Source organism: Ranitomeya imitator, chromosome 8 (assembly GCF_032444005.1).
Source record: "Ranitomeya imitator isolate aRanImi1 chromosome 8, aRanImi1.pri, whole genome shotgun sequence".
Classification (NCBI taxonomy): Eukaryota; Metazoa; Chordata; class Amphibia; order Anura; family Dendrobatidae; genus Ranitomeya; species Ranitomeya imitator.
Genome location: NC_091289.1, coordinates 61,635,981 through 61,663,318, shown reverse-complemented (window position 1 = coordinate 61,663,318; position 27,338 = coordinate 61,635,981). Strand labels below are relative to the sequence as shown.

At 46.1% G+C, this 27,338-nt stretch overlaps 1 protein-coding gene across 1 annotated transcript in view; it reads left to right on the top strand.

Moving 5' to 3' along the window:
• The window catches only part of DMC1 (DNA meiotic recombinase 1), a 286,638-nt gene that overhangs the window by 45,705 nt on the left and 213,595 nt on the right, over positions 1 to 27,338 (top strand). Inside the window, exon 3 of the mRNA XM_069737606.1 lies at positions 12,853 to 12,935. Within this exon, the coding sequence (XP_069593707.1) occupies positions 12,853 to 12,935 (83 nt within the window). The remainder of the gene's footprint in view (positions 1 to 12,852; positions 12,936 to 27,338) is intronic.

Here is a 27,338-nt window from a genome sequence, read left to right as displayed (position 1 = left end):
TAACTGTGAGTTAAGATGAAAGTCACAAACACAGAAATGAAACAGGTTTAGCAAAGGGAGGCCAGTCTAACTAAATAGACAGAGGATAGGAAAGGTATCTTTGCGGTCAGCACAAAAACTACAAAAGACCACGCAGAGTGTGCAAAAATACCCCCGCACCGACTCACGGTGCGGAGGCGCCACCCTGCATCCCAGAGCTTCCAGCTAGCAAGACAAAATCATGAAAGCAAGCTGGACTAGAAAACCATGAACAGAAAATAACAAACGGGGACTTAGCTTCTTGCAGAAAGAGACAGGTCTCCAGAAAAATCCAAGAGCGAACTGAACCAGCACAGGAACATTGACAGCTGGCAAGGAGTAACGATCTGAGTGGAGTTAAATAGAGCAGCCAACCAAAGGATAAACCATGTCACCTGTGTAAGGAACCTCAGAAGCAGCAGCTTCACTCACAGCCACCAGAGGGAGTCCATGGACAGAACTCGCCGAAGTACCATTCACGACCACAGGAGGGAGTTCAACAACAGAATTCACAACAGTACCCCCCCCCCCTTGAGGAGGGGTCACCGAACCCTCACCAGAGTCCCCAGGCCGATCAGGATGAGCCACATGAAAGGCACGAACTAGATCAGCAGCATGAACATCAGAGGCAAAAACCCAGGAATTATCTTCCTGACCATAACCCTTCCACTTGACCAGGTACTGGAGTTTCCGTCTCGAAACACGAGAATCCAAAATCTTCTCCACCACATACTCCAACTCCCCCTCGACCAACACCGGGGCAGGAGGATCAACGGAGGGAACCATAGGCGCCACTTATCTCCGCAACAACGACCTATGGAACATATTATGGATAGCAAAAGAAGCTGGAAGGTCCAAACGAAATGACACAGGATTAAGAACTTCAGAAATCTTATATGGCCCAATGAAACGAGGCTTAAACTTAGGAGAGGAAACCTTCATAGGAACATGACGAGATGACAACCAAACCAAATCCCCGACACGAAGTCGGGGACCAACACAGCGCCGGCGGTTAGCGAAACGTTGAGCCTTCTCCTGGGACAATGTCAAATTGTCCACCACATGAGTCCAAATCTGCTGCAACCTGTCCACCACCGTATCCACACCAGGACAGTCCGAAGGCTCAACCTGCCCTGAAGAGAAACGAGGATGGAAACCAGAATTACAGAAAAAAGGAGAAACTAAAGTAGCCGAGCTGGCCCGATTATTAAGGGCGAACTCAGCCAAAGGCAAGAAGGACACCCAATCATCCTGATCAGCAGAAACAAAGCATCTCAGATATGTTTCCAAAGTCTGATTAGTTCGTTCGGTTTGGCCATTAGTCTGAGGATGGAAAGCCGAAGAAAAAGACAAATCAATGCCCATCTTAGCACAAAAGGACCGCCAAAACCTCGAAACGAACTGGGAACCTCTGTCCGAGACGATGTTCTCTGGAATGCCATGCAAACGAACCACATGCTGGAAAAACAATGGCACCAAATCAGAGGAGGAAGGCAATTTAGACAAGGGTACCAAATGGACCATCTTAGAGAAGCGATCACAAACCACCCAAATGACCGACATCCTTTGAGAAACAGGGAGATCAGAAATAAAATCCATGGAAATATGCGTCCAGGGCCTCTTCGGGACCGGCAAGGGCAAAAGCAACCCACTGGCACGAGAACAGCAGGGCTTAGCCCGAGCACAAGTCCCACAGGACTGCACAAAAGAACGCCCATCCCGTGACAAAGAAGGCCACCAAAAGGATCTAGCCACCAAATCTCTGGTACCAAAGATTCCAGGATGACCAGCCAACACCGAACAATGAACCTCAGAGATAACTCTACAAGTCCATCTATCAGGGACAAACAGTCTCTCTGCTGGACAACGGTCAGGTCTATCAGCCTGAAACTTCTGCAGCACGCGCCGCAAATCAGGGGAGATGGCAGACAAAATTACCCCCTCTTTAAGAATACCCGCCGGCTCCGGAACACCCGGAGAGTCAGGCACAAAACTCCTTGACAGGGCATCAGCCTTCACATTCTTAGATCCCGGAAGGTATGAAACCACAAAATCAAAACGGGAGAAAAAGAGCGACCATCGAGCCTGTCTAGGATTCAACCGTTTGGCAGACTCGAGATAAGTTAAATTCTTGTGATCCGTCAAGACCACCACGCGATGTTTAGCTCCTTCAAGCCAATGTCGCCACTCCTCGAATGCCCACTTCATGGCCAACAACTCTCAATTGCCAACATCATAATTGCACATGGTTTCATCACCGAGCCATCAGAACTTCTTTGCGACAAAACAGCCCCTGCTCCAATCTAAGAAGCATCAACCTCGACCTGAAACGGGAGCGAAACATCTGGCTGGCACAACACAGGGGCAGAGGAAAAACGACGCTTCAACTCCTGAAAAGCTTCTATAGCCGCAGAGGACCAATTGACCACATCAGCACCTTTCTTGGTCAAATCAGTCAACAGTTTAGCAATACTAGAAAAATTAGCGATGAAGCGACGGTAAAAATTAGCAAAGCCCAGGAACTTCTGCAGGCTCTTCACAGATGTCGGCTGAGTTCAATCATAAATGGCCTGAACTTTAACAGGGTCCATCTCGATAGTAGAAGGGGAAAAAATGAAACCCAAAAATGAAACCTTCTGAACTCCAAAGAGACACTTTGACCCCTTCACAAACAAGGAATTCGCACGAAGGACCTGGAACACCATTCTGACCTGCTTCACATGAGACTCCCAATCATCCGAAAAGACCAAATTATCATCCAAATATACAATCATGAATCTATCCAGGTACTCTCGAAAGATGTCATGCATAAAGGACTGAAACACAGATGGAGCATTAGAAAGCCCAAATGGCATAACCAGGTACTCAAAATGGCCCTCGGGCGTATTAAATGCTGTTTTCCATTCATCGCCCTGTTTAATTCGCACAAGATTATACGCCCCTCGAAGATCTATCTTGGTGACCAACTAGCCCCCTTAATCCGAGCAAACAAATCAGTCAGCAGCGGCAAAGGATACTGAAATTTGACTGTAATCTTATTAAGAAGGCGGTAATCAATACAAGGTCTCAAAGAGCCATCCTTCTTGGCCACAAAAAAGAACCCTGCTCCCAATGGTGAAGACGACGGGTGAATATGACCCTTCTCCAAGGACTCCTTTATATAACTCCGCATAGCGGCGTGTTCTGGCACCGATAAATTGAACAGTCGACCCTTAGGAAACTTACTACCAGGAATCCAATCAATAGCACAATCACAATCCCTATGAGGAGGTAGGGCACCGGATTTGGGCTCATCAAATACATCCCGGTAATCCGACAAAAACTCAGGGACTTCAGAAGGAGTGGAAGACGAAATTGACAGCAATGGAACATCACCATGTACCCCTTGACATTGATTTCCAATCCAATACTGGGTTGTGGACCTGTAGCCATGGTAACCCCAAAACGACCACATCATGCAGATTATGCAACACCACAAAGCGAATATCCTCCTGATGTGCAGGAGCCATGCACATGGTCAAATGAGTCCAGTACTGAGGCTTATTCCTGGCCAAAGGCGTAGCATCAATTCCTCTCAATGGAATAGGATACTGCAAGGGCTCCAAGAGAAAACCACAGCGCCTGGCAAACTCCAAGTCCATCAAGTTCAGGGCAGCGCCTGAATCCACAAATGCCGTAACAGAATAGGACGACAGAGAGCAAATCAGAGTAACGGACAAAAGAAATTTAGACTGTACAGTTCCAATGGTGGCAGACCTAGCGAACCGCTTAGTGCGCTTAGGACAGTCGGAGATAGCATGATTGGATTCACCACAGTAAAAACACAGCCCATTCCGACGTCTGTGTTCTTGCCGTTCAGCTCTGGTCAAAGTCCTATCACACTGCATAGGCTCAGGCCTATGCTCAGAGAATACCGCCAGATGGTGCACAGCTTTGCGCTCACGCAAGCGCCGATCGATCTGAATGGCCAAGGACATAGACTCATTCAGACCAGCAGGCGTGGGAAATCCCACCATGACATCCTTAAGGGCTTCAGAAAGACCCTTTCTGAAAATTGCCGCCAGGGCACACTCATTCCACTGAGTAAGCACAGACCACTTTCTAAACTTCTGACAGTACACCTCCGCTTCATCCTGACCCTGACACAAAGCCAGCAAGATTTTCTCTGCCTGATCCACTGAATTAGGTTCATCATAAAGCAATCCAAGCGCCAGAAAATACGCATCAACATCACGCAATGCAGGATCTCCTGGCGCAAGGGAAAATGCCCAGTCTTGAGGGTCACCACGCAACAACGAAATAATGATTTTTACTTGTTGAACGGGGTCACCAGAGGAGTGGGGTTTCAAAGCTAGAAACAGTTTACAATTATTTTTGAAATTCAGAAACTTAGATCTATTCCCAGAAAATAAATCAGGAATAGGAATTCTAGGCTCTAACATAGGTTTCTGAACCACAAAATCTTGAATGTTTTGTACCCTTGCAGTGAGATGATCCACACAAGAGGACAGACCTTGAATGTCCATCTCTACACCTGTGTCCTGAACCACCCAAAGGTCTAGGGGAAAAGAAAGACAAAACACAGTGCAAAGAAAAAAAAATGGTCTCAGAGCTTCTCTTATCCCTCTATTGAGATGCATTAATACTTTGGGCCAGCTGTACTGTTATGACCTGGTGGTTAGGAGCACCAGGAATGACCTGATGGTTAAACTCACAGGACAAGCTCTGGGAAGTGGGAACTTTGCTGACCGCAATCCCTAATCCTATCACACACACTAGAAATAGCCGTGGAGCGTACCTAACAGGCCTAGACGCCTCGGCACAGCCTAAGAATTAGCTAGCCCTAGAGATAGAAAATAAAGCCTACCTTGCCTCAGAGAAATTTCCCCAAAGGAAAAGGCAGCCCCCCACAAATATTAACTGTGAGTTAAGATGAAAGTCACAAACACAGAAATGAAACAGGTTTAGCAAAGGGAGGCCAGTCTAACTAAATAGACAGAGGATAGGAAAGGTATCTTTGCGGTCAGCACAAAAACTACAAAAGACCATGCAGAGTGTGCAAAAAGACCCCCGCACCGACTCACGGTGCAGAGGCGCCACCTTCCAGCTAGCAAGACAAAATCATGAAAGCAAGCTGGACTAGAAAACCATGAACAGAAAATAACAAACTGGGACTTAGCTTCTTGCAGGAAGAGACAGGTCTCCAGAAAAATCCAAGAGCGAACTGAACCAGCACAGGAACATTGACAGCTGGCAAGGAGTAACGATCTGAGTGGAGTTAAATAGAGCAGCCAACCAAAGGATAAACCACGTCACCTGTGTAAGGAACCTCAGAAGCAGCAGCTTCACTCACAGCCACCAGAGGGAGTCCATGGACAGAACTCGCCGAAGTACCATTCACGACCACAGGAGGGAGTTCAACAACAGAATTCACAACACTACTGTACCTAAAAAGTGTTTTTTTTTATTAAATAGTACAAATATGAACAAAAAATGAAATATATAAGAAATAGGCATGACAAAGTTGTGACTACTCTTACAAGTTGCCACGTAGCTCTATATGAGTCGAATTGTAATCAGATAACAAGTCTTATTACAGATATCAGTGCAATTGTGCTTCTCTGGCAGGTAAGTTGTGTAGGAAAAACTTGACGTGCTAGAAAAAAACTGACTACATTTTTGGAATCAGCATGCCAATTTTAGTATAAATCAGCTCAAAAACCTAACTCAACAGAAATTTTTTTTCAAATTGTTCCCCTGTGTTATGAATCCAATAGTAATAAAGGGTTAATAAAACACACACACATTTGGAAAAAAGTATTTTAATATTCTTCATTTAACCATACTTACCATACTTCAGCGCCTGCAAACGTAAAATAATAAACCGTATACTACCTGTCCGCCGTAGTCCAATTAATAACGAGTGTCCCACGACGATCTCCCCTATAGAACAGTGACATCGGGTGATGTCACTTCTCTATAGGACCTTCAGTGACACACTGACAGGAGACAATGGCTCCTGCAGTGCATCACTGAGAGGTTACCTTAGGACAAAGTCTCACTTTATGGCAATTGCTGCGAAGGAAAATTTCTCATACAGCAATGCCAAAAGTGAGATCAGGGACTATTTTTTTTGTACAGCAGCGAAGGAATACAGTGCGGAAGGATACCTTCCTCCCGTCAATGTGTTCCTGGAGCCCCTAGAGAGCGGTTGCAACAGCTGATGCTGCCGTTCTCTACGGGAGATCATCGTGGGACTCTCGTGGATTTCTGCGGACAGGGAGTATATTGGTTGTTTGTTATTTTAATCTTTTTTACAGATGACACTGCTTCAGGGATCAAAGTGACAAAGTGACAAGTAATGGTGAGTATGAACTCTGTTTAATGTACTGTATGTAGTATGTATGTAGTATGTATGTAGTATTTTTTATTATTTTTTTTTTTACATTCAACACATTAGCCGGATGATGGGACTACTACTCTCCCATCATTGGCTAATGTGTCAATCACTGTCACTGTTGCAGCCATCATCCGATGGGACTTGTAGTCCCATCGGACGATGCCTGCACAGACCCCCGGCAGCCCTCACAGAGCCCCGGCAAGCCCGCACAGAGCTCCGGCAAGCCCGCATAGAGCCCAGGCAGGCCGCACAGAGCCCCAAGATGCCCGTACAGATTCCCGGCAGGCCCACACAGAGCCCCCGCAAGCCGCACAGAGCCCCCGCAAGCCGCACAGAGCCCCGGCAAGCCCGCACAGAGCCCCGACAAGCCCGCACAAAGCCCCCGCAAGCCCCACAGAGCCCCGGCAAGCCCGCAGAGAGCCCTGGCAAGCCCGCGCAGAGCCCCAGCAATCCCGCACAGAGCTCGGACAAGCCCGTAAAGATCCCCGGCCGGCCCGCACAGAGCTCCCGCAAGCCGCACAGAGCCTCGGCAAGCCCGCACAGAGCCCCGGCAAGCCAACACAGAGCCCCGGCAAGCCAGCACAGAGCCCCGGCAAGCCAACACAGAGCCCCGAGACACCCGTACAGATCCCCGGCAGGACCGCACAGAGCTCCCGCAAACCGCACAGAGCCCCTGCAAGCCCGCACAGAGCGCCGGCAAGCCCGCACAAAGCCCTGAGACACCCGCACAGATCCCCGGCAAGCCCGTACAGAGCCCCCGCAAGCCGCACAGAGCCTCGGCAAGCCCGCACAGAGCCCCGACAAGCCCGCACAAGCCCCCGCAAGCCCCACAGAGCCCCGGCAAGCCCGCAGAGAGCCCTGGCAAGCCCGAGCAGAGCCCCAGCAAGCCCGCACAGAGCCCCGAGACGCCCGTAAAGATCCCCGGCCGGCCCGCACAGAGCCCCCGCAAGCCGCACAGAGCCTCGGCAAGCCCGCACAGAGCCCCGGCAAGCCAACACAGAGCCCCGGCAAGCCAGCACAGAGCCCCGGCAAGCCCGTACAGAGCCCCGAGACACCCGTACAGATCCCCGGCAGGACCGCACAGAGCTCCCGCAAACCGCACAGAGCCCCTGCAAGCACGCACAGAGCCCCGGCAAGCCCGCACAAAGCCCTGAGACGCCCGCACAGATCCCCGGAAAGCCCGCACAGAGCCCCCGCAAGCCGCACAGAGCCTCGGCAAGCCCGCACAGAGCCCCGACAAGCCCGCACAAGCCCCCGCAAGCCCCACAGAGCCCCGGCAAGCCTGCAGAGAGCCCTGGCAAGCCCGAGCAGAGCCCCAGCAAGCCCGCACAGAGCCCGGACAAGCCCGCACAGAGCCCCGAGACGCCCGTAAAGATCCCCGGCCGGCCCGCACAGAGCCCCCGCAAGCCGCACAGAGCCTCGGCAAGCCCGCACAGAGCCCCGGCAAGCCAACACAGAGCCCCGACAAGCCAGCACAGAGCCCCGGCAAGCCCGTACAGAGCCCCGAGACACCCGTACAGATCCCCGGCAGGACCGCACAGAGCTCCCGCAGCCCGCACAGAGCTCCGGCAAGGCCGCACAGCGCCCCGGCAAGCCCGCACAGAGCCCCGGGAAACCCGCACAGAGCCCAGGCAGGCCGCACAGAGCCCCGAGACGCCCGTACAGATTCCCGGCAGGCCCACACAGAGCCCCCGCAAGCCACACAGAGCCCTGGCAAGCCCGCACAGAGCCCTGAGACACCCGTACAGATCCCTGGCAGGCCCGCACAGAGCCCCCGGCAAGCCCGCACAGAGCCCTGGCAAGCCCGCACAGAGCCCCGGCAAGCCCGCACAGAGCCCCGGCAATCCCTTACAGAGCTCCCGCAAGCCACACAGAGCCCCGGCAAGCCCGCACAGAGTCCCGGTAAGCCCGCACAGAGCCCCGGAAAGCACGCACAGACCCCCCACGGTCATGCACAGACCCCGCCCGCACACACACACACACGCAGTCTCCGCCCACGCACTGCCCACACTCCATTATAGTGCATCATCGCACTATGGGAACTTCCGATTCCGGTATCCGATATCGCAAAAATATCGGAACTCAGAATTGGAATTCCGATACAGCGAATATCGGTCGATACCCGATATTTGCAGTATCAGAATGCTCAACACTACTGTCAACTTAACATCAGTGATTTAGCCAATAACAGACACAAGGAGCAGTGACAGTAGACCCAGGGACATTGAGTAAAACCCTTTTTATAATAACAAACTGGACTGTGATTGTTTTTTGGGATTTTGTTTGTTGGTGTTCAGTATTTGGTACTGGTGTAGCATTTTGTATGTTTTAGTGGTTAAAAAAAGGTGAATAAAATTTGGTTTGTGTTGCTTTTTCTGAGAGCTATAACTTTCTTATTTTCTAATTGATGGAGCTGTATGAGATAATTTCTTTATTTTTAAATTGGAAAGGTAGGTGAGGGAGTAATTGAAATTTGTATATATATTTTTTATTTTGTTTTATTTTCTATTTTTAAAAACTTTCTTTTACATATGACCACTAGTTCAGAAATTGACAGCAACATTTTAAGTAGTTAAACAGCAACAATCGGTATTAGCGCTGACCACTGCTGTTGGTTGCAGTTGTTGACTGTATAACATAGAACTGTGCAGTCTGTGAGAAAAGTCCAGAAGGAGAGCACATATCTATGTTTTAGTGAGTTTCATAAAATTATGTTTCTAATATATTTAATAAAATAAAGTGGCCAACCCTATTAAACGGGGTTCTCTCAATATCTTTGACAGGAATTCACTGCTTATCACCTTATCTTTAAAAGCCCGTTGTAACAAAATATGGATAATTATTTAACCCATATACAGTAAAGCAAAAAAAAAAAATCCAAACAAAATTGATGTTTTTGGTCACTGCACTTTTCCGCAAAATTGCAAATCAATACTGAAATGTTATCAATAAAACATCACTTTGGCATGCTAAAAAAGTAATTAAAGGGAACCTGTCAGCAGGATTGTGCACAGTAACCTACAGACAGTGTCAGTTTGGCACCGTTATACTGATTACATTGACATCTGGGTGATGAAATTCGTCTTGTGGTTATTGTTTAATCTTTATTTTCAGTTTTGAGTTACTGATATGCTCATGCTCCATAGCTGCCTGTGGGGGGGTCTTTATGTGATGCTCTGATTAGGTATTCATACTGATGGCTTCAGACTGGTTCCTGATCCCTAAGGCTATGTTCACACGTTCCTGATTTCCCTCATTTTTTTTCAGGACTAAAAACCGCAGCTCTTTGCAGAAAACGCAGGTCCTTTTTTTGGTGCTTTTTTGGTGCGTTTTTTGATGCGTTTTTTGATGCGTTTTTTTTATGCAGTTTTCTATGCAGAGAGTCTGTGTGTTTTCTAGGAAGTTTTTTAGGGTTAAAATGGCTGAAAATACCCTAACCCTACCCCTAACCCTAACCCTAACCCTACCCCTAACCCTATTCTAACCTTAGTGAAAAAAAAAAATTCTTAATTTTTTTTATTGTCCCTACCTATGGGGGTGACAAAGGGGGGGGGTCATTTACTATTTTTTTTATTTTGATCATTGAGATATAACCTATCTCAGTGATCAAAATGCACTTTGTAACGAATCTGCCGGCCGGCAGATTCGGCAGGCGCACTACGCATGCGCCCGCCATTTTGCAAGATGGCGGCGCCCAGGGAGAAGACGGCCGGACGGACACCGAGAGGCCAGGTAAGTATAAGGGGGGAGATGAGGGCACGGGGGGGCGTTGGAGCACGGGGGGTGGCATCGGAGCATGGGGGGGTGGCATCAGAGCATGGGGGGGGTGGGATTGGGGCACGGGGGGGCAGCCACACTGCAGCGGTTCTGCACCACAAACCGCAGAAAACCCGCAGATATTTTTTTCATCTGCGGGTGTTACTGCGGGTTTGACCTCACAATGGAGGTCTATGGGTGCAGAACCGCTGCAGTTCCGCAAAAAGAAGTGACATGGTACTTCTTTTTTACCGCGGCTATTCAGCGCGGCTTTTTTCGCGATTTTCCGCAATGTGGGCACAGAAGTTCCTGTTTTCCATAGGGTACATTCTAATGTACCCTGCATGGAAAACAGCTGCGGACCCGCAGCGGGAAAATCGCGGCGATTCCGCATGAAAAAAAGGATGGTGTGAACATGGCCTAACTGACCTGCACCCTATTTTACATACTAAATATTATATGTATTGAAAAAAAAATCACCTTCAACAGGCAGGCGGCGGCTCCTGTGCTGCAGCATGATCACATGTATAATAGGTAACGTTTCTCCTTATGGAGAGTGACATACCAGCTGGCTTGTCAAGGTAAGGAGGCTTATTCGCCGTGCAATGCTCCTCTGGGAAATTAAATATGCAGATTGCCTCTTCTGAGAAAAAGAGGACTTAAACTCAATAGTGCCACCTGTTGGAAGTAGCGATTCTACAAGTCACAATCAACTCTTTAACGAGTCATGCAATATGACTTAGGATTAAAGCCAAATCAGTATCTCAATTCGCAGACACGGTGTTTCGGGCTGTTGGCCCTCGTCAGTGCGAAGCATGAGAACTGATTTGGCTAGGTGAGAGGCTCTGGACTGGGGTCTAAGGGGTAACGTTTCTCCTTATGGAGAGTGACATACCAGCTGGCTTGTCAAGGTAAGGAGGCTTATTCGCCGTGCAAGTCACAATCAACTCTTTAATGAGTTGTGCAATATGACTTAGGATTAAAGCCAAATCAGTATCTTTAACGAGTCGATTGTGACTTGTAGGATCGCTACTTCCAACAGATGGCGCTATTGAGTTTAAGTCCTCTTTTTCTCGGAAGAGGCAATTTGCATATTTAATTTCCCAGAGGAGCATTGCACGGCGAATAAGCCTCCTTACCTTGACAAGCCAGCTGGTATGTCACTCTCCATAAGGAGAAACGTTACCCCTTAGACCCCAGTCCAGAGCCTCTCACCTGTTGTGAGTTCTGTTTTTGGGCTCCCTCTGGTGGTTACTGATGGTACTGGGTGATTTGTGTTCTGCTGTCTCTGGTGTCCACCTGTTCTATTAGGATTTGGGAGTTTCCTATTTAACCGGGCTTTCTTGTCATTTCCCCGCCGGCTATCAAGGTTATCAGAGTGTTTTGTTACCTCAGCTTCTGGCTTCAGTAATCTTCAGGACAAGCTAAGTTTTTGATTTTCTTGTTCCACGTTTTGATTTATTTTTGTCTTGTCCAGCTTGCATATAATTGTTTCTTTGCTGCTGGTTGCTCTAGCGGGCTGTAATTGCTCCTCATGTTCCATGAGTTGGAACATGAGTTCAAGTAATTACAGGATGGTTTTTTGAAGGGTTTTTTGCTGACCGTGCAGTTTACTTTTGTATCCTCTGCTATCTAGTTTTAGCGGGCCTCATTTTGCTGAATCTGATTTCATACTGTGTATGTGCCTTCCTCTCATTTCACCGTCATTATATGTGGGGGGCTGCTATTTCTGTGGGGTATTTCTCTGGAGGCAAGAGAGGTCTGTGTTTCTTCTAATAGGGGAAGTTAGATCTTCGGCTGGTGCGAGACGTCTAGGATCAACGTAGGCACGTTCCCCGGCTATTGTTATTTGTGTGTTCAGGTTTAGGGTCGCGGTCAGCTCAGGTTCCATCACCCTAGAGCTCGTTGGTGCTTGTCCTTTTGTGATTCCCTGCCATTGGAATCATGACACTCACCTAGCCAAATCAGTTCTCATGCTTCGCACTGACGAGGGCCAACAGCCCGAAACACCGTGTCTGCAAATTGAGATACTGATTTGGCTTTAATCCTAAGTCATATTGCACGACTCGTTAAAGAATTGATTGTGACTTGTAGGATGGCTACTTCCAACAGGTGGCGCTATTGAGTTTAAGTCCTCTTTTTCTCAGAAGAGGCAATTTGCACACATGTATAATACGTATGCATTTAATTATTTTATTTGCTGTTCTAAATTTCTTCAGAAAAAAAAATTCTGTCTCAAAATGCTGACCGCACCTACGCAGTAGTCACCATTAAAACAAAAACAGAAATTCAGAAAGACAGAATTTCATTTTTTTTATGTTGAGAAAAAAATAAAAAAGCCTTTGCTCATGTAAAAGGGGAAGGACAGAGTTTACATGAAAACACGGAGAATCACCCCCTGTCGCGAAGGGTTTAAGGATTATATCAGTCAATTGCAAAATATCAGGGATGTAGAAACACTGAGATGGATAATACAGAGAATAATGATAAGTTCATATATGTGGATGTGTTACATCCAGATTTGGCTGTGGTTTTTGGTGCAGATGTGCATTGGATTTAAGGCAAGGTAATACGTGATTGAATGTGACTGCGCTTCAATAAAATGTTTATTCAATTTTAGAAATAAGATACCATGCAACCAAACACATGCCATAATATTATTTCTATATATTTCTTAGGAGCCTGGTTTTCTTACTGCATTTGAATATAGCTTGAAGAGGAAGATGGTGTTTCATATATCTACTGGAAGCCAGGAACTGAAGTAATGAATAAGTGACTTAACTGCTTTTTGAGCTTATTTTTATTTATTGCTAAAATTACAAACCGTAGGAGGGTTTTCAGTCAAATAATTTAATATGATTTAAAAATTGAGGAAAAAAAATTAACCAATGCATATAAATATTGTTTTTCTACTGTAATATATTTTTTACTGTAGTTTTGTTATTTTTCTTTATTTTGACCATAGATATGTGGCCAGATGTTACTTTAACATCTATTGAAATATAACAATGTACCGTATTTGAAACTTTTTTGGGGGTTTGTGAATTGATTTCAAAATGCAGCAAGCTTTGAGTATGACATTTTAATTAATACATGTCATGGGTGCTTCATTTGAGGACAAAGATATCAAGTGTTGTCTGCTTTCAGTGTTGTCTGCTATCACCAGGAGGCTGACACTAAGAAAGCAAAAGTTGGCTCGTCCTCCGCAGGATACATCCACGTACTAGAACCAAGCAAACACAGCTAGTGAAATAGCAGGAGGAGAAGCAAATGAACATAAGGAAAAACAGAAAAAAACAGACAGAACTTAGATAATAAAACATACACATGACCAACAGGACAACCATAGTGGGAAATGTGACCATTCTCTTACTTATGCAATTTGTCTCTTAAAGGGAACCTGTCACCCCGTTTTTTGAGATTGAGCTATAAATACTGTTAAATAGGGCCTGCGCTGTGTGTTCCTATAGTGTATGTAGTGTACCCCGATTCCCCATGTATGCTGAGAAATAACTTACCAAAGTCGCCGTTTTCGCCTGTCAATCAGGCTGGTCAGGTCGGGAGGGCGTGGTGACATCGCTGGTTCTTCCTCAGCTTTACGTTGGTGGCGTAGTGGCGTAGTGGTGAACAAGCAGCGCGCGATCTGCGCTGTAATCCCTTGCATCGGTGGGGGCGGCCATCTTCCTGGGGCCGCGCGTGCGCAGATCGAGTGCTCTGCTGCACGGGGCTTCAGGAAAATGGCCGCGGGATGCCGCGCGTGCGCATTAGAGATCGCGGCGGCCATTTTCCCAAAGCCGAGATGCAAACTCGGCTTTGGGAAAATGGCCGCCGCGATCTCTAATGCGCACGCGCGGCATCCCGCGGCCATTTTCCTGAAGCCCCGTGCAGCAGAGCACTCGATCTGCGCACGTGCGGCCCCAGGAAGATGGCCGCCCCCACCGACGAAAGGGATGACAGCGCAGATCGCGCGCTGTGTCTTCACCACTACGCCACTACGCCACCAACGTAAAGCTGAGGAAGAACCAGCGATGTCACCACGCCCTCCCGACCTGACCAGCCTGATTGACAGGCGAAAACGGCGACTTTGGTAAGTTATTTCTCAGCATACATAGGGAATCGGGGTACACTACATACACTATAGGAACACACAGCGCAGGCCCTATTTAACAGTATTTATAGCTCAATCTCAAAAAACGGGGTGACAGGTTCCCTTTAAGAGAGGAAGAGAACTAGAACTCTAGTGCCACCTAAAAAGTCAATGATGACCCTTTAATGAGCCTTGCCACATGACTTAGGAAAATAGCCAAAACAGAATCTTTAATTACAGACACTGTGTTATGGGGTGCCACTCCTCATCACTGCAAACTATGAGATCTAGTTTGGATAGGAGGCTTCTGGCTGTGATCCAAGGGGTAACGTTTCTCCTTGTGGAGAATGACATGCCAAGCCTAGCATGCCAATATGAGGAGACTTTTAAGCCTTGCAATGCTTCTCTGTCAAACCGAGAAAAAGACAGGCTGATATGTTATGCACAACCACACAAAAGAGTAAGAGAAAAGCATATATATATATAAATATATCAAACACCTTTATTACACCTCAAAAAACACATTTAACCCCTTCACCCCCAAGGGTGGTTTACACGTTAATGACCGGGCCAATTTTTACAATTCTTACCACTGTCCCTTTATGAGGTTATAACTCTGGAACGCTTCAACGGATCCCAGTGATTCTGACATTGTTTTCTCGTGACATACTGTACTTCATGATAGTGGTAAAATTTATTTGATATTACCTGCGTTTATTTGTGAAAAAAACGGAAATTAAGCGAAAATTTTGAAAATTTCGCAATTTTCCAACTTTGAATTTTTATGCAATTAAATCACAGAGATATGTCACACAAAATACTTAATAAGTAACATTTTCCACATGTCTACTTTACATCAGCACAATTTTGGAACCAAAATTTTTGTTTGTTAGGGAGTTATAAGGGTTAAAAGTTGACCAGCAATTTCTCATTTTTACAACACCATTTTTTTTTAGGGACCACATCTCATTTGAAGTCATTTTGAGGGGTCTATATGATAGAAAATACCCAAGTGTGACACCATTCTAAAAACTGCACCCCTCAAGGTGCTCAAAACCACATTCAAGAAGTTTATTAACCCTTCAGGTGTTTCACAGGAATTTTTGGAATGTTTAAATAAAAATGAACATTAAACTTTTTTTCACAAAAAATTTACTTCAGCTCCAATTTGTTTTATTTTACCAAGGATAACAGGAGAAAATGGACACCAAAAGTTGTTGTACAATTTGTCCTGAGTACGCCGATACCCCATATGTGGGGGTAAACCACTGTTTGGGCGCATGACAGAGCTCGGAAGGGAAGGAGCTCCGTTTGACTTTTCAATGCAAAATTGACAGGAATTGAGATGGGACACCATGTTGCGTTTGGAGAGCCACTGATGTGCCTACACATTGAAACCCCCCACAAGTGACACCATTTTGGAAAGTAGACCCCCTAAGGAACTTATCTAGAGGTGTGGTGAGCACTTTGATCCACGAAGTGCTTCACAGAAGTTTATAATGCAGAACCGTAAAAATAAAAAATCATATTTTTTCACAAAAATTATCTTTTCGCCCCCAATTTTTTATTTTCCCAAGAGTAAGAGAAGAAATTGGACCCCAAAAGTTGTTGTACAATTTGTTCTGAGTACGCTGATACCCCATATGTGGGGGTAAACCACTGTTTGGGCGCATGGGAGAGCTTGGAAGCGAAGGAGCGCCGTTTGACTTTTCAATGCAAAATTGACAGGAATTGAGCTGGGACGCCATGTTGCATTTGGAGAGCCACTGATGTGCCTAAACAGTAGAAACCCCCCACAAGTGACACCATTTTGGAAAGTAGACCCCCTAAGGAATTTATTTAGATGTGTGGTGAGCGCTTTAACCCACCAAGGGCTTCACAGAAGTTTATTATGCAGAGCCGTAAAAGTAAAACAAACATTTTTTCCCACAAAAATAATTTTTTAGCCCCCAGTTTTGTATTTTCCCGAGGGCAACAGGAGAAATTGGACCCCAAAATTTGTTGTCCAATTTGTCCTGAGTGCGCTGATACCCCATATGTGGGGGGGAACCACTGTTTGGGCGCATGGGAGGGCTCGGAAGGGAAGGAGCGCCATTTGGAATGCAGACTTCGATGGAATGGTCTGCAGGCGTCACATTGCGTTTGCAGAGCCCCTAATATACCTAAACAGTAGAAACCCCCCACAAGTGTCCCCATATTGGAAACTAGACCCCCCAAGGAACTTATCTAGATGTGTTGTGAGAACTTTGAGCCCCCAAGTGTTTCACTACAGTTTATAACGCAGAGCTGTGAAAATAAAAAATCTTTTTTTTCCCACAAAAATTATTTTTTAGCCCCCAGTTTTGTATTTTCTCAAGGGTAACAGGAGAAATTGGACCCCAAAAGTTGTCCAATTTGTCCTGAGTACGCTGATACCCCATATGTTGGGGTAAACCCCTGTTTGGGCACACGGGAGAGCTCAGAAGGGAAGGAGCACTGTTTTACTTTTTCAACGCAGAATTGACTGGAATTGAGATCGGACGCCATGTTGCGTTTGGAGAGCCCCTGATGTGCCTAAACAGTGGAAACCCCCCAATTATAACTGAAACCCTAATCCAAACACACCCCTAACCCTAATCCCAACAGTAACCCTAACCACACCTCTAACCCTGACGCACCCCTAACCCTAATCCCAACCCTATTCCCAACCGTAAATGTAATCTAAACCCTAACCGTAACTTTAGCCCTAACCCTAATTGTAGCCCTAACCCTAGCCCTAACCCTAACCCTAACGGTAACCCTAGCCCTAACCCTAGCCCTAACCCTAACCCTAGCCCTAACCCTAGCCCTAACCCTAACCCTAGCCCTAACCCTAATGGGAAAATGGAAATAAATACATTTTTTAAATTTTTCCTTAAATAATGGGGTGATGAAGGGGGGTTTGATTTACTTTTATAGCGGGTTTTTTAGCGGATTTTTGTGATTGGCAGCCGTCACACACTGAAAGACGCTTTTTATTGCAAAAAATATTTTTTGAGTTGCCACATTTTGAGAGCTATAATTTTTCCCTATTTTGGTCCACAGAGTCATGTGAGGTCTTGTTTTTTGCGGGACGAGTTGACGTTTTTATTGGTAACATTTTCGGGCACGTGACATTTTTTGATCGCTTTTTTTCCGATTTTTGTGAGGCAGAATGACCAAAAACCAGCTATTCATGAATTTCTTTTGGGGGAGGCGTTTATACCGTTCCGCGTTTGGTAAAATGGATAAAGCAGTTTTATTCTTTGGGTCAGTACGATTACAGCGATACCTCATTTATATCATTTTTTATGTTTTGGCGTTTTTATACGATAAAAACTATTTTATAGAAAAAATAATAATTTTTGCATCGCTTTATTCTCAGGACTATAACTTTTTTACTTTTTTGCTGATGATGCTGTATGGCGGCTCGTTTTTTGCGGGACAAGATGACGTTTTCAGCGGTATCATGGTTATTTATATCTGTCTTATTGATCGCGTGTTATTCCACTTTTTGTTCGGCGGTCTGATAATGAAGCATTGCTTTTTGCCTCATTTTTTTTTTTCTTACGGTGTTTATTGAAGGGGTTAACTAGTGGGCCAGTTTTATAGGTCGGGTCGTTACGGACACGGCGATACTAAATATGTGTACTTTATTGTTTTTTTTTTATTATTTAGATAAAGAAATTTATTTATGGGAATAAGATTTTTTTTTTTTCATTATTTAGGATTTTTTTTTTTTTTTTTTACACATTTGGAAATTTTTTTTTTTAACTTTTTTACTTGGTCCCAGGTGGGGACATCACAGATCGATGATCTGACAGTTTGCACAGCACTCTGTCAGATCACGATCTGTCTCAGAGCACTGCAGGCTTCACAGTGCCTGCTCTGAGCAGGTACTTGGTAAGCCACCTCCCTCCCTGCAGGACCTGGATGCCGCGGCCATCTTGGATCCGGGCCTGGAGCAGGGAGGGAGGTACGGAGACCCTCGCAGCAACGCGATCACATCGCGTTGCTGCGGGTGGCTCAGGGAAGCCCGCAGGGAGCCCCCTCCCTGCGCGATGCTTCCCTGTACCGCCGGCACATCGCCATCATGTTTGATCGCGGTGTGCCAGGGGTTAATGTGCCGGGAGCGGTCCGTGACCGCTCCTGGCACATAGTGCCGGATGTCAGCTGCGATAGGCAGCTGACATCGGCCGCGCTCCCCCCGTGAGCGCGGCCGATCGCATATGAAGTACTATCCCGTCGGTGGTCATAGGGGCCCACCCCACCTCGACGGGATAGTACGTCAGATGTCAGGAAGGGGTTAAAAACATTTAATACATGATATACAAATCTATACATACACCATACCCCGAGGCAAGTAGAAGCCTCATCAATATGCCGACGGCATCATGAATATCTCCAAATCAACCTATATGCTCCATATGAATAATCCCACATGGAATACCCCTAAGGACTAACTACCGTAGCTTGTCTAAATCGCACTATATAAAGTGTGTCCAGAAACCCCGTCATCCGGGACAGGTGTCCACACTGCCCATATATGTGCACCACGTAATCCCACTCAGGTAATGATACCCGGGGCAGTCAAAGTGGATCCTGCCTGTCAGTAGTCAGATAACAGCGGTAGATGAAGCTGACAAAGAGCAGCAAAAATTGGTAGTACAGGGTTTTCAGCCAGGATTAAGTCCCCATGAGGCAGGTGGAGGGACCGGCAAAGTAGCCCAAAGAGATACAGGGGGTATGGTGAGAGCAAGCCCTACGCGTATTGCTGCCGCAGCAGCTTCGTCAGGGGAAGTGATTAAAGGTGTACTGAGCAAGTTTAAATAGAACATTGAGTCGCAGTAATTACCTACCGCTGTGTGTGGAGCATCGTGTTCGGCCAGGAAGAGCGGGGAGAAGGGGCACCGCACGCGCCATGTCGGGTAAGCAGGCATAGTAACAGAAACAGTGCAGCGTCCATAGGGTACACTGCGCGTGCGCACACCGCGATTCCTGATAGGATCGCGTTGCGCATGCGCTGTCCCAAGTTGGCAGGGCAAGTGAAAAGAAAAAAATGGATACAAAAAACGCCGAATGCCAAAAGTAATATAAGAGCAGGGCTGAAGGGGTCGGCACTGACATAACGGACCGCCGGAGGGGACACAATGGTCTGGACAAGAGAGGGAAGAGAATGCTCATATAAAGTTAAAAAGGAAGGATGCAGAATATGACGGGATAGTGAATGAGCTGGTACTATAAAGGAGCAAAAAGGCAAAAACCACCAAAAAAGCCTGTAAAAGTAATAAGCTGATTGGCGAGGAGTAAGTGTCAAGAAGGGAATGATGCATCATATACCTGTGTAGTATATGGGTAGATACTCCAGGGCAGCACAAACTAGAGCACAAATACGCCCATATAACCTGAGGAGGAGAACTAGTTAATAGGCAAAGGATATATACATAACAATAATGCGTAAATACACAAATATGCAGAAATAAACAGTACATGGTATTGTGCCCATCAAAATCCTTAATAAGATAGTAATTAACCCCCCACAGTGTATCCCAAAGTGGAACACAACACCCGGCAGTAGGGTTGAGCGAAACGGATCGTTCATTTTCAAAAAGCGCTGACTTTTGGCAAAGTCGGGTTTCATGAAACCCGACCCGATCCCTGTGTGGGGTCGACCATGCGGTACGCGACTTTCGCGCCAAAGTCGCGTTTCGTATGACGCGCTTGGCGCCATTTTTTCAGCCAATGAAGGAGCGTGGGCAAAGTGATGACATAGGTCTTAGGGGCGTGGACGCTGTCGCTTGTGCGCTGTAGTGATTTGCAATGTGTAACACCAGCTTTTCTGTTCAGGGACGGAGGGGAGAGAGAGAGAGAGAGAGAGAGAGAGAGGAGAAAAAAAAAATTAAAAAAGTAAAAGTCGCTCAACCCTACCCGGCAGTAATGAGCATATATTTTATTAATGACTCATGTATGTATGCATACACGTGTTAACATACAGATGTCTATCCTCCTGATGTTGTAGTCCAAAAGAGCTAAGGAACCCGAGAGTCCAGGTCCCAATTGCAGGGGAACCCCTCCCGTGGAGATCCTTCATCTGGCTTGCCCATCCCGGTATTCCCTCTATAATTGTAGCTCAAATAAGACCAACCCTCTTGATGTCCGAAATAGAGGATAGGTATAACGATGGCTACCACAATGTAGGAACTTGAAATAGTTCCGTCCTCTTCCAATATTCTTCTGTTCTCCTTAGTAGCTGTCTACATCCACCCTCCATCAGTTTCTCCTTCATCCAATGCTTCGAAGCTCCATGAATCAATGCTGGTCTCAAAGACTAAACAGTAGTTCACGGATTTTATGGGTGTCCGTTTTGCGTCCACATCGCCCCATTCCATATGCCATCTGCTTCCCTGGAGGGGATAAAAGGCAAGTAATAAAGCAAGGGAGGCAGCTATCCCTGGGACCACGTTCATCCAGGTTGTTACTGATACTCTACCCCAGGAATCCCGTAAAGAGGAGCTCTTCATTGAGTCCCAGTGGTGTAACCGCCTGGAGGTCAAAGATCCACCTGGATTCTATGCGCAAATGATGGTTGTGCATGTTGCCACCCCTTTCACCACAAAAGACTCTCTGAAGCCCCACGATTTTGAGATTAGTGGGGGAGCCCCTGTGAGTTGATAGAAAATGTGCCGCCACAGGGGTAAGCATTTTACCTTTTGCTTGGTCCGTGGCTGCCAGACGTATGGTGGATATATGCTTCTGTGACCTTTTGCGTAATTCTTGGGACGTTTGCCCCACGTAAATCCTATTACAAGGGCATACAAGAGCATAAATAACGTTCCTGGTCTTACAGCTTATATACGCTTTTAGGACGTGTCTGCTGGAGTTAGCGGGATGAATAAATACATCTTGGGTGGGCACCATAAAGGGGCAGACATTACATTCCCCACAGGGGAATGACCCCTTCAGAATGATGCCCCTATTTAGTCTGACCGTGGGCCTGGAAAAGTGACTCCTAGTCAACAACTGTCTCAAGTTAGGGGCCCTCCTAGATGTCAAAAGTGGTTTACTACTAATAACTTCTGTTGTTTGGATGTCTGTTTGTAGTACCGGCCAGTGTCTGGTAAGAATGGCTCTTACCTGTCCCCAGTTGTCGTTGAACTCCGTAATGAATCTTGTTTGTGGTTGCCGAGAGCGTTCAACAGAGGTCAACAGAGTGGCTTGGTCCCGTTGTTTTGCGTTCTGAAAAGCCGTGGAAACCACACGTTTCGGGTAACTCCTCTGTCTAAAACGGTCTGTCAAATCGCGAGCTTGTGTTAGGAAGTCCTGATCCAAAGTGCAGTTGCGTCTGATGCGCAGAAATTACCCCGTAGGGACACCCACCTTGGTGTGCCAGGGATGGAAGCTATTAAATTCAAGAAGCGCATTCGTTGCTGTGGGTTTCCGGAACAGATCCGTCGCCAATCGATTTCCCCTCACAAAGATCCTCAGATCCAGGAAGTTGATAGAACTATTGGAGATAAAATGGGTGAGAAAGATGTTGTGGGAGTTGGAATTGAGACCGCTGATGAATTCAACACAGTCCTCCCTAGTGCCCAACCATATAAAGAATATGTCATCGATATATCGATGCCAATTCCGGACCTGGTCTTTAAAAATCGAGGATGGGTACACAAACATCTCCTCCCACCAACCTAAAAATATATTTGCATAGGTCGGTGCGCATTTTGCCCCCGTCGCCACTCCTGCTGTCTGTAAATAAAACGTCCTGTCAATTAAAAAGAAATTGTGATGGAGTACGAATCTGAGTAAGTCCAAGTGAAAAGAATCATGTCCCCGGTCCGTGTTTGTATTCTTATCCTGAAAGAAGGTAACAGCATGTAGGCTATCCCCATGCTCGATGTTGGAGTACAGGGACTCCACATCACAGGTGACCAAGTAGAACTCCCCCGGCAACTCTATCTGTCCACACACCTCTATGAAGTGCGCAGAGTCCCTAATAAACGAGGGCAGGGCAGTGACAATTGGTTGGAAGAAAAAGTCCAAATACTCACTTGCCCGCTCACAGATGCTACCGATGCTGGAGACAATCGGTCTTCCGGGTGGTCTCCTCTCAACCTTGTGTATCTTCGGCAACATATAAAATGTTGCTGTGACCGGATGTTCGACCCATAGATACTTTTTCTCTTGAGGCGAGATGATACCAAAACTCTGTGTCCTGCAAAGTAAAGCGTCAAACTTAGATGCAAAGATATCCGTCGGGTCAGACGGTAATTTTTGGTAGCACCTGGTGTTAGTGAGCTGTCTGTTCGCCTCAGTCAGATATGCTTCCACAGACCACAGCACCACATTACCCCCTTTGTCCGCCTCTTTGATGATGAACTCTTTATTGTTTTGTAGGTCCCGCAAGGCTCGTTTTTCCTCGTGACTAAGATTAGAAGGCATACCCACCTGAGCTGGCATGGCCAAGATGTTATGTTTCTCCAGCTCGAAGAATATCTTGATGGCGGGCATCAATGACAACGAGGGTGTTTTGAGAGATTTATTTCTCCCCGGGAATCTTCTCCTAGTGCATCCCGATTCATTTTCCTCCAATAAGGCTAATAAATCCTGGAAGGCTTGACGCTCATCCAGAGGCATAGATTGCAGAATGTCCGGTTTTTTATAGATGACCTGGAATGTGAGGTTCCTACAAAACAAATAAAGATCTTTGACCAAAGTAAATTTGTCCGCCACATGCGTGGGGACAAAGGTTAGACCCCTTTTAAGGACGGCGAGTTCTACAGTGGTAAGTACATGGCTTGAAAGGTTTATTACCTGTAGGGTAGAAGTAGAGGGTCCTGGGGCCTGTTCCATGTGGGGGGAGACGGTCACCAAATTCACCTCTGCCTCGTTGGATATTTGTGATGGTAGGGCGGGTTGCGGCCCTTGTGGCGTACTGTCCGTTTTCTTGCGGCTCCTCCGTCTCCTCCCTCGTCTGGTCTGTGGTCTATTTCGCTTCCGGTAGAGGACAAAAAAATCACTGGAACTCTCTTCACCACAGGATGGCATGATGGATGTAGCAGCTACCACTGGAGAACAATTTCCTTGAGCTCTAGTGCGGCAATGCTTCTCTGGGAAATTTAATATGCAAATTGCCTCTTCAGAGAGGAAGATGACTAGAACTATAGTGCCAATTATTGGAAGCAGCAATCCTAAAAGTCAGTATTGACCCTTTAACGAGCCTTGACGCATGACTAGGGATAAATTCTAGATTGTGAGCCCCATCAGGGACAGCGATTATAATGTGTGCAAACTGTAAAGCGCTGTGGAATATGTTAGCGCTATACAAAAATAAAGATTATTATTACAGTGCCTTGCGAAAGTATTCGGCCCCTTGGAACTTTTCAACCTTTTCCCACATATCATGCTTCAAACATAAAGATACCAAATGTAAATTTTTGGTGAAGAATCAACAACAAGTGGAACATAATTGTGAAGTTGAACAAAATGTATTGGTTATGCTATATTTTTGTGGAAATTCAAAAACTGAAAAGGGACGTGCAATATTATTCGGCCCCTTTACGTTCAGTGCAGCAGTCTCACTCCAGAAGTTCATTGTGGATCTCTGAATTATCCAATGTTGTCATAAATGCCTAATGATGATTAATATAATCCACCTGTGTGTAATCAAGTCTCCGTATAAATGCACCTGCTCTGTGATAGTCTCAGGGTTCTGTTTGAAGCACCAAGAGCATCATGAAGACCAAGGAACACAACAGGCAGGTCCGTGATACTGTTGTGGAGAAGTTTAAAGCCAGACTTGGCTACAAAATTATTTCCAAAATGTTAAACATCCCAAGGAGCACTGTGCAAGCGATCATATTGAAATGGAAAGAGCATCATACCACTGCAAATCTACCAAGACCCGGCCATCCCTCTAAACTTTCATCTCAAACAAGGAGAAGACTGATTAGAGATGGAGCCAAGAGGCCCATGATCACTCTGGATGATCGGCAGAGATCTACAGCTGAGGTAGGACGGTCTGTCCATAGGACAACAATCAGTCATACGCTGCACAAATCTGGCTTTTATGGAAGAGTGGCAAGAAGAAAGCCATTTCTGAAGTATATCCATAAAAAGTGTTGTTTAAAGTTTGCAACAAGCCACCTGGGAGACACACCAAACATGTGGAAGAAAGTGCTCTGCTCAGATGAAACCAAAATCAAACTTTTTGGCAACAATGCCAAGCAATATGTTTGGCGTAAAGGCAACAGATCTCATCACCCTGAACACACCATCCCCACTGTCAAACATGGTGGTGGCAGCATCATGGTTTGCACCTGCTTTTATTCAGCAGGGACAGGGAAGATGGTTAAAATTGATGGGAAGATGGATGGAGCCAAATACAGGACCATTCTTGAAGAAAACCTGTTGGAGTCTGCAAAAGACCTGAGACTGGGACGGAGATTTGTCTTGCAACAAGACAATGATCTCAAACATAAAGCAAAATCTACAATAGAATGGTTCACAAATAAACATATCCAGGTGTTAGAATGGCCAAGTCAAAGTCCAGACCTCAATCCAATCGAGAATCTGTGGAAAGAGCTGAAAACTGCTGTTCACAAACGATCTCCATCAAACCTCACTGAGCTCGAGCTGTTTGCCAAGGAAGAATGGACAAGAATTTCAGTCTCTTGATGTACAAAACTGATAGAGACATAACCCCAAGCGACTTGCAGCTGTAATCGCAGCAAAAGGTGGTGCAACAAAGTATTAAGTTAAAGGGACCAAATAATATTGCACGCCCCACTTTTCAGTTTTTGAATTTCCACAAAAATGTAAAATAACCAATAAATTTCATTCAACTTCACAATTGTGTTCCACTTGTTGTTGATTCTTCACCAAAAATGTACATTTGGTATCTTTATGTTTGAAGCATGATATGTGGGAAAAGGTTGAAAAGTTGCAGGGGGCCGAATACTTTCGCAAGGCACTGTATAAAACCCAAACCAGAATTTCAATTTGCAGACACTGTGTTTTGGGGTGCTATCCCTCGTCAGTGTAAAGTGTGAGATCTGTTTTGGCTAGGTAAGAGACGTCTGATCGGGATTCAAGGGGAAAGCACCCCAAAACACAGTGTCTGCAAATTGATCTGGTTTGGCTAGAGGCAATTTGCTTATTTAATTTCCCAGAGGAGCATTGCAAGGCTAAAAAGTCTCCCCACATTGGCATGCCAGATTTGGCATTTTGCTCTCCACAAGGAGAAACGTTACTCCTTGGATCCCGGTCAGAAGCCTCTCATCTGGCCAAACCAGATGTTACACTTTGCACTGATGAGGGGCGGCACTCCAAAACACAATGTCTGCAAATCGAGATTCTGGTTTGTCTTTTGTCTTAAGTCACATGGCAAGGCTCATTAAAGGGTCGATGTTTACTTTTAGAATTACTACTTTCAATAGGTCGAGCTAGAGTTTTAGTCTGCTTCCTCTTTGCATATTTAATTTCCCAGAGGAGCATTGCAAGGCTTAAAAGTCTCATCATATTGGCCTGCCAGGCTTCGCATGTCACTCTCCACAAGGAGAAACATTATCCCTTTTTCTTACTGTCACGTAGGAGGCAGACACACATCTGGGGATCCTTGACGTGTTTATTCCAGGTTAAACATATTTCTGCCCAAAGTGGTTTCCTCTTTTCACCTCAATGAGAAGATAGTGCTGTCTTATTTGTATATTTCTCCATCTCATCCTACAGAAATATCCCTCCACAACTTGGACCTGGTCATAGCCTTTTGTCTCTACTTGTACGTCTTGGGCCCCTTCAGGAGTTTATATGTTTCATTTATCATTGCAGAGGTTTTCATAGAGATCTTTCTGTCTCTAAGGCAACTTTTTCTCACTTGGGGCGTTATGTTATTTTGTAACTTCATTGAGCAAATGCCAGCGCTCCCCGTTCAGGGAATGGCCCACTTCACTGGCACATTGAGTGCTTCCTTGGCATGTCCACTGCACCTCTTCAAGGTTTAGACATGAGCTTCAGTGTGCTACAGAGTACACACCTCTGTGGTCTGCAAGACTTGGCAGGAAGGTGCTACTTTCCCATCTAATAGGACTGTTTTAGAACAATTCATGGTTCCTTTGCCCCCCCAAAGAAGCACCCAGTAATACAGGATTCTGGTACTCACTGTAAAATCTCTTTATCGTAGCTTTCATTGGGGGACACATCTTCCACCATGGTTGCCATGTTGGGCTTGTTTATGTGTACTTATTTCTTCTAGAAGTGCTGTTGTTGTTTTTTTGCCAATGTATTCTTGTGTTCATTGGTTTCACCCACTGCTATATACTACCTGGTGTTATCTTGGTGCCAGTAAGCAGATGTGACCTGTGGAGAAGGAGCTGAATTTTGTGTTCTTAAGGTACCTTCACACTGAACAACTTAACAACGATATCGCTAGCGATCCGTGACGTTGCAGCATCCTGGATAGCGATATCGTTGTGTTTGACACGCAGGAGCGATCTGGATCCTGCTGTGACATCGTTGGCTGGAGCAGAAAGGCCAGAACTTTATTTCGTCGCTGGATCTCCCGCAGACATCGCTGAATCGGCGTGTGTGACGCCGATTCAGCGATGTCTTCACTGGTAACCAGGGTAAACATCGGGTTACTAAGCGCAGGGCTGCGCTTAGTAACCCGATGTTTACCCTGGTTACCAGTGTAAATGTAAAAGAAAACAAACACTACATACTTACATTCCGGTGTCTGTCGCGTCCCCCGGCGTTCTGCTTCCCTGCACTGTGTCACCGCTCTGCTTTACGGCCGGTGCTTACACAGTGCAGGGAAGCAGAACGCCGGGGGACGCGACAGACACAGGAATGTAAGTATGTAGTGTTTTTTTTTTTTACATTTACACTGGTAACCAGGGTAAACATCGGGTTACTAAGCGCGGCCCTGCGCTTAGTAACCCGATGTTTACCCTGGTTACCAGTGTAAATGTAAAAAAAAACAAACACTACATACTTACATTCCGGTGTCTGTCGCGTCCCCCGGCGTTCTGCTTCCCTGCACTGTGTCACCGCTCTGCTTTACGGCCGGTGCTTACACAGTGCAGG